Source organism: Schistosoma haematobium, chromosome ZW (genome assembly GCF_000699445.3).
Source record: "Schistosoma haematobium chromosome ZW, whole genome shotgun sequence".
Lineage (NCBI taxonomy): Eukaryota > Metazoa > Platyhelminthes > Trematoda > Strigeidida > Schistosomatidae > Schistosoma > Schistosoma haematobium.
This window is the reverse complement of record NC_067195.1, coordinates 18445291-18453981: the sequence shown is the minus strand read 5'-3', so window position 1 is coordinate 18453981 and position 8691 is coordinate 18445291. Positions and strand designations below refer to the sequence as shown.

Genomic DNA, 8691 nt, shown 5'->3' with positions numbered 1-8691 from the left:
ATTCGAGTCTTATATGAGACAAATTAAGGATTCCGTGCGTAGTGGGTTTGCAGTAGCTAAGCAAGCAGCACAGCGTTATGCTGAGAAGATGTCCTTCAGCGATAGGCTTCAAATTAGTGGTTTAACAAATACTACGCCAGTAGGCGATAATGATGTCTCCACTAAACAAGTAATTATGTTTAACAACAATAAAATAACTTCATGTCAGCCTGATAATGTAGTAGTAGTGAACGGCCAGCCAGGTTTAGTCACTGATATAAAGGAGGATGGACTACTAAAATTTAGGACTTTCACTAACCCACGCAATTACTTAGAAGATCCTTTCCCATCTACTGATATTGGAATCTTCAGGTGCTCCGTAGTTAGCCATTAACACACATGGATCTCGGTTAAGGACACAGATTGTAAATGTATGGCCATAAATTGTAGGGATTATCTAGCTCTAATCCCATTGTTGCATACTTGGCTGTAAATGCATTTTGTTTCACAAGTGTTTAATAAATGACGACAAATAATTTAATTAGGTCTTATGTTATTTTCAGCCCGCTAACAAGAAGTACGTCATTGTTGACGTCCTCAGCAAAAAACAACTGATGATAGCATCCAAGGAGTGGATAGTAGGCAAGGAACTTTGCGCTTTTCTGAACGAGCTGGTCGATATACACTTTCAGAAGTGCGACCAACTGAATGAAAATTGGTCACTTATGAAATGTAAAGTTATTCACGAATTAGGTAAGTTACATACACAGAAAGTATAATTCACTATAGATTCTCTGCAGTCTGCCAAAGATCTGTTACTTTCCATACAAATACTGCAATCTCACCGGGAAAACACTTCAACGGATGAAAACACTCTGCCACATAACACTGAGAAGCACAAGAGGTATGTACAATAATCTTACTAACATTTCCTAGAGCTGCCATGAAGCGTAAACAAGAATATCTTTACAATTCAGTAGACATGGATGTTGCTGAAATGCAGGCTGGCAATAGTCATGTTCAATATCCCAAATTCAGGTTGTTTGACAAATTGATTTCGTTTATTGCTAAGTAAGTTTCATGACTATTTACATGTTCAAAAATTAGTTCGACGCAATTAGAGACATACCCGTTTACATCGGCATCAAAGCGTGTCCATGGTGCTTCAGCAGACCAGTAAGTCACCTGCATCATCAAGTGGACTTTTTCAGGTTAGATAGGTTGCATGCAATGGTGCAAAACATTTCGTCAACTATGAATGACTTCAGTCAAACGTTGCAGAATATGTCAACAGCCATTTCTGATTTGAGTATTAATACAACTGACTACTGAATTTTAATAAATAGTATAAAACAATACAGTAAGGAGTAGGAAGGGAACGAGTAGGAACAAACTTAACATATGTATTATAACAAACATTTTAAGTGGTTTTAGCTCACCCTTTCTTTGGATCGCCATCCACGTTTATGTACTTTATCTCTTGCGTCATGCGAGAAGACCTGACTTGCTGTAGCCATGGCGTGTATTATATCCTTCTCCTGGCAGCTTACACCTCTGAAACGTGAACACAAAACACCTACAAATATGTTAATACAGTAGTGTGGGCTTACTTTGAACCGTCGAGTAAAATTTGTATTTACTAATACCGATTTTGCTTCTGGTTCCGTGCAAGGTGTACGTGTTCGCCAGTTCTGGAGAAAGGAGGTATTTGAGACAGGCTTTTGCAGATTTCCGAGGATCATCATACATTCGGTTGCATAATCTTGCCACCTAAAATTTATCCAAACACCTCTTACAACTTTTGAAATGATCCCGGTATTTTTGGTTTTCTAATGCTGCCTCTAAAGAACGCAACTCCTCATGCGTTCCTAGTGGGGAATGTATAACATCACTATCCATTTCCTCCGTACGCCTGTCAGTTACACCCATGGCTAAGCGTTCACATACAGCGATCAGTTTATCTACCTTGCTAGATAGTTCTGTGACCACTTTCAGGATAGTTCTCAACATTTGATTTGTATCATTGCACAAACTTTTGTTATCAGGAATGCAGTAAATGCAACTTACGGTTTATTAACTTCCATCGAAGTACGTGGAAGTGATGGTGATGATACATTAGCTTTTGATGAACTACTATATTAGTATTGATAAAGTAGGTACAAACCTTGCAATAGGAGAAAAGTTTCCTGTTAAAATGTTGAAAACTGGAAATTCCACCGGGGCAAATCCAGCCTCAACCTCAGCAACCTCTAGTTCTTCTGAGGTGCATAAATAATCGGTCTTTTTTCGTTTGACAGTCCTAACACAAATGATACAATAAGTTGAACAATTTACCTTTTCAGCTTTCCAGCTTCACAAGGCTGCGTTTCATCGTTAGTCGTAATGTCAGTATTGTAGCCCAGAACTGTTGTTAAACACACTTCTAATTCCTGGGCTACATTGTAGTCTTCTGAAAACAATAAATGTAAATTGATTACAACTTACCACAACGATGCATAACGTTGCATTTTCTGACGCTGAATCGACTATCAACATCAATACCCTCTACAATGTCCTGCTCACTGACATTACCATGAAGGTAATGATCCTTGGTCACGAGCCATTTGTTTGGAATGCATAGCACTTGACGCTTCTCCTTGTCGTCAACCAAAATGTACTTGCCACTTTGATGCTGTAAATGAATGGACGACGCAAAATCACTAAGCAACAGACAATTACTGGCTAACGTGCTATATTTGCGACAGGAATTGACAAGTAATGTGACTTTGCTTATTGCAATGTATGTAAAAGAGGTATAATAACCTCATAATTTTGTGCCCTTATACAAACGCATTCACAAAGTATGTCTGTCAATGTAATCCACGTACACTCGTGGCTTAAGTTAGTGCACTTAAATACATCGATGTTACCGGATGGAAAAGGGTCCGTATATAAATTTGAAGGGTCAAGGAATGCTTGGAACCTGATTCGGCCTCCATCAGCTATTTCCGTTACGAACCCTGGTCTACCTTGTGCAATAACTATATTGCCCGGCCTTGTGGCTGATAGCTTTGAATTTCTGCAACTCATGATCTTCTTGGTAGAATCATGAGTTAGCTCAGACTCAGTGACATTGTCAGCTATATCCTGATTCAGTATACTTTGAAAGTAAACTTCTTCGGCATATCGCTGTGCGGCTAGTTTAGCCGCAGTGTACTGAACGCCTAATTCTCCTCATGTATGATTCAAAAGGAAAGGCAGAGAACGACTCTAAACTTCCATGTTCTATGACGCCCTCTACAATGTTTTAAACTATGCACATTGTAGATTAATTGGTTGCTACCGTAGCACTTTTCGTAACCTAATAAGAAGTTGTTAAGATATACCCGAACACTGTTTGCGAATGTGGTGTGCAACTTAGGGTGCGATAATAAATACATAGACAAAGAGAGTGACTGGAAGTTTTTGTACATTGATAGTGGTAACTTGTTATGAAGAACTACAGGTCTTAAGTATAATAAGAACAACCGACATTCAGTTGCTTTCCATACAGAAACTTCATAGCGAACGACATTTCCGTTGAAAATCGCATGTAGTGTGTTGTCTACATAAGTCTAGTGCATCATTTATTGATGCGATAATTGACTGATCCATCCTATTAAGTCGCTTAATAGCTAGCTTCTTCCACAATGAAATAAGTATTTTTGTAACACCTAAGTATATCATAGCATCGGTTCCCATGGAAAACACTTTATCATATCCACTGGCAGATTTTCAAATGAACTTCTACCACAATGATGGATATATTGGGACCTACTACGAAAACTCACATCACTTCTCAATTCGTGTTCACCATTGTGGAAAGTCATCCGACCACCCATTCGTCTCCCTAAAACCTGACATCTGTCACATCCAGCGATACCATTGTGACCCACAATGTACTTGACGTTGCTGCAAGCTGGAGCGTCACAAATAACAGCAACTAATTTAACCGTTAAATGTAGCTGATACTTATCTACATTAATGCCTACTGTCAGCAACTCCTGTAACTCTGTTATAAGTGTTGATGACATGTTGAAATCAGATGGTTTTACTTCACCACCGCAGATCCCAACTATGAAAACACTACTAAATAGTGGAGCTACTATGCGACCTAAGATGGGCCAGAGCTGTTGCTTAGAGCTTTTAAACAAGCTTAGACCATCGTAGTTTAACTGCAACTTCAGTTCGGTGAAACGGATTTGCCGTAGCCAATGTTCCGAAATTCTCAAAAGACTTGATTTCAATCCCAAGTGGTAATACGTTCCAGAATCGAGGATCTTAGGCCCACACGTCGTTGCATCGACGTAGAACACTTCGGACGGACGTCGGAAGTTCTGGATACCGCGCACGAAAAATGTCCAATATTTGGTCAGCCTTCTTTATGCTTATGTAACCACCTTTCATCATTTCAATGACCATTCTCTCTAACTGTTCTTTCACCGAAAGATGAACGGCTGGAGACATTTCTGACATCACACAACCTATAAATTTCTAATAATAAAAGAGATACTACCGCTGCTTGTGTTATCTGGACGTAACTACATGGAGCAGCAGCTGTGTCTGTGATAATATTAGCCCAATGCTCTGTAGTTGCAGTAGTAAGCGATTCTGTGACGACAACTGGATTGTCTATCTCTTCGTCAAAGCTCGGTAACTGACAATTCTTTATCAACTGTGCTTTTAACTTCCTCAACCTTCTGTAATAGGTTGCTCGGGAAAAGCCAAACAACCTCAAGTATTTCGCGCCTTCTCGCAATCGTATCGACCTGTCTATTATTATTCTGAAAGAAATAATTGACTTAAGTAAGATTGAACATAGACAGAAACCAAATTTTTCGACCTGCACTACTAATAACTCACCTGCATAGCTTTCGAATTTCGAAGAAGTGGTTTACAACCGACAACTCTTTATCTCCTGTCTGTTTGTTGATGTATTAAAACAAGACCTGAAATTCGACAGACTATCCCTCACCAAAAGTCTGTATTGCACTAAAATGTAAATTTATTTACTCAGATTTACTACTTTGAGGCTTATTTATATTATGTAGATGAAATGTTGGTGTGCAAAAATGCGCTACGAACATTTTGGGGATTTTTCCCAAACATTGGGGATTTCCCCAAAGCTGGCAGCTTGGGAAAGAAGCACAGAACGAAGAAAGCCGACAGCCATTGCTTACAAAGATGGTGGAGAAAATAATTCCCGCCCCATTCTGATTGGTTGCTAAGCTGAAGGGCACATTTACGAAATTGAGTTGCGTTTAATTGCAGCCGAAAAAACTTGATACTCATGCAAGCCAACCAACCCACGGTAATTGAAATACGGAATGACCGCCTCTAGTCAGGTTGTTCAAGGTCGTTGAAAGGAAAGGGCGGGCACATTCGGAAGGATCTAACGTTTAAACCGTGCTCAGGTGTTTGCTAAGTTAAACAGATCGTCACGGTTGAAATTTCGACATGCTTATAGGAGATGAGATAAAACTCAACTAATCATGCCTAACCGCGAACTAGTGAAGGAAAAATTGTACAGGGATCTGTCTACCCCACAATTAGAGCAAGTTGATCCACTGGTAAAACAATACTGACAAGATGTCGCGTACAACTGCTGGTTAGACCAAACAAGATAATGGTTCAATACATCATATCCCTTGACAGAAATCTTCCAGTTTTAAAAATTTTGAAGTTACTCCTACGTCCATCCAACTCACGCAATTTTATCCAATGAGACTAATAATTATGTATACACTTAAGCATGTTAGTTTGCCTCTTGTAACTTGCCTAAGAAATGTCCCAATATCCGATATCTTCTTTGACTTTTCCCTTCTCACCCGCTATTTCTAGGCAAAAACAAGGTGCACTGAGAATGAGTGACCTCTTGGTCAGGACTTAGTGTGATTTCACTGTCAGCACAACTACATGGTTACCGCGCTTGACCACACAATGTTTAAAGTCAAGCAGACAATTATAAGCCAACAGGCATTTCGATTTAGAGCATTCTGTATTTTGCATCTGTCGCTGGTTCCTCTGGTAACTTCTGTTTACTGAGACCTTGATTCCAAAGTCTCTCTATACGATTATAAACAAGTCTATTTGGTATGATAGTGTACTGACTGATAAGAGTTATTAGTACTGTCTACAATCTGCCGCGGTTAGTGTGCAACACACACCCTAGAGAATCAAATATTCCAGATTTTCTCCTAAGTTATTCATATAAAGTGGAAATGAGTCAAATGATCCGGCTCAAAGTGAATACCAAATCTACAATTGTTGCAGAGTTGGATAAACCATTTGATGGAAAGAATCTAACCTGGCAAATCTTAGTAATGAATAGGCAAGAGCAATGCACCATAACTAGTACACGATATCAGTTACTAGGATGTTTATACTTAACCAGATTGACTACCTAAAGGTGCTCCAAAGAGGGAAACGCCCTTAGTTAGGGATATCACAGGTATTCGGAGACTGACAATGTCTTTACACGTAACATCTTTATAATCGGAGTATACCAACCCAACCAAATCAGAAATATCGGGAGGCGTATAGTCTAAGCTGGCTAACAGTTGCAGAAGACGTGTAAACGAGCACCTCCATGTAGTTGCGTTTATCAAAACTAATGAGGTCATTATCAAGTGTTGAAGACTTACAGAACAATTTACTGCGGAAATTTATTTACCGCTACACAACTAACATGAAGAAGGCGAAATTTCAGCACAAAACCATTGGGTGTCAACCTTCCAGGGCCTCGAGTACATATGGTGGGTGGTTCCCCATGTTGTAGTAGTACCATTTTGTATACCCTTAAACAAACCGTAGGTCAGGAAAGCCACAGTGATCGCTACTGGAGAATTTTGTCTGTTAAGTACCTACCCCCACTGAAATACATAAGTTGTACAATCCCTCTTAATATTCATGAGTCAGTAATAGCGATCCAGGCAGTGCTCATTATTCAGGATGTTTAAATTAGACGTTAAAATGACTTCTTAAGCCTTCGCACGCATGAAAAGATGTGTAGGGAAGGTAACATTATGACACCAAGTCTTATATGTCAATAAAAACCAACTTCGTATGTGAAAACGGTTTGATTGTTGAATGAATTTGCAATATGTAATTCTAAATTATGATTTTGTCTCCTAACATATGTACATCAGACTTGCTCAAACGTAAAAGTCCATTGGTCTTCATATCATTTAAATAATTGTGAAACACTACCATTACTAACTCTGGTCCTCCCTAGATGGGAAGTCTTTTTAATAGGCTTCATTTTCATGTTCTTTATTACTCACAATATGAGACCTTGCCTTTAAACGCTATTTCTGATTTAATAGTATTCGGAACTCAATATTCCAATCAGTTTTCAAAAGTAAGTTACATGTATGTACTTAACATCGTTTTAGCTTTCGGACCTAACATTAACGTACAGAAGGTCATGTGTGGGGTTGTTCATCGGATGATTATTGAGTACTCATCGGTAGTCTTTGAACCCACTCAGGCAACTTCGCTAACCCTGGAGTAGCTTCAAATAAGCAGAAAAACATCAGGAACATATCGAACTGATGACGTTAGTTCCGAATGGACAACTAACAACGATAGAAAGTACACCTAATCGATGCAACATACTGGTGGCAATTGAATGGAACTCAGAGGTCACATAGTTTGATAAACAATCACCTATATTAACTGAAAAAAGCAACACATCTAACAGTCAAATACCAGTAACTATCCAGAAAATAACCATAGGACACTTCCGCAAGAACACCAACTATTACAAACACTTGCATACGAGCGAAATCGTTTTAAGTTATGAATAGACTGTTACTTAATGAGTGTTGAAAATCACGAAGTCAACGACTCAGTTGTATTATGCTGCTAAGTCGACGATCCCAAATCGTCTGAATGGATGATAATGACCCTACACTAGCGAAAACAAAACGTTCAGGCTAAAAAGCCATAATACTTCTTCACAACATGGACAACTAGAAATACAAGTATTTAAACAGTACAAAACGATGTTCCAAGAATATTTCTCCCAGGGAAATCTTAAGTTATTGCTTAGAGTAAATTCGACACACTGAAACTGAAAATAAGAAAACTTAGTTTTCGGGAGGTAAACGATGAGAACCATATGTTACAAAATACTCTACAGTCCTTGGATAAAAAGTGTACATAACAAATTGAAGTACACACAAGTTGACTTCCTCATAAAGAAGGTATCAAAATGAGATTGCTATGCGTACAATGAACGAAGCTGTTGGAACACGCCTTGAACTTCAGGATGAGCTCCACAGATAAATTCATCAAGGTTATCCAGATAAGGTATTAATTGATCGCAATGCTGTGAAAATAAGTTGGGAACATAACTTTTATCAGGTTTTAAAAAACAGCTATAAAGTGTAAAATGTACACGTAATTTGATAAGCTAATTAATACACTGTACACTTATTTTATCCGTAACTGGATTGAAAAGGCGTTTCCAATGCTAATTTTGGTGCCACGATTTTTGTAAAGCCAGAAAGTGATTTGAAAAGATCCGTCTCTGAGACCTCAAGTGGAAAGAGTAATGAAGTTATGGAGCTATAAAAAGTGTTAGATGTAAACATTTACTGAATACATGTACACTAATTTCAATATACCATATACATAAATCGTCACTGATCTACGAACAATGGACAAACATGAACTACTACATAGTAATTA

General features: G+C 38.5%; 1 protein-coding gene across 1 annotated transcript in view; it reads right to left on the bottom strand.

Moving 5' to 3' along the window:
* Nucleotides 1-3428: 3428 nt before the first annotated feature.
* Nucleotides 3429-8691, bottom strand: part of NCBP1 (Nuclear cap-binding protein subunit 1) — a 28910-nt gene continuing 23647 nt past the window's right edge. Inside the window, exon 18 of the mRNA XM_051210589.1 lies at nucleotides 3429-8329. Coding sequence (XP_051070597.1) covers nucleotides 8222-8329 — 108 coding nt within the window. The 3' untranslated portion in view covers nucleotides 3429-8221. The remainder of the gene's footprint in view (nucleotides 8330-8691) is intronic.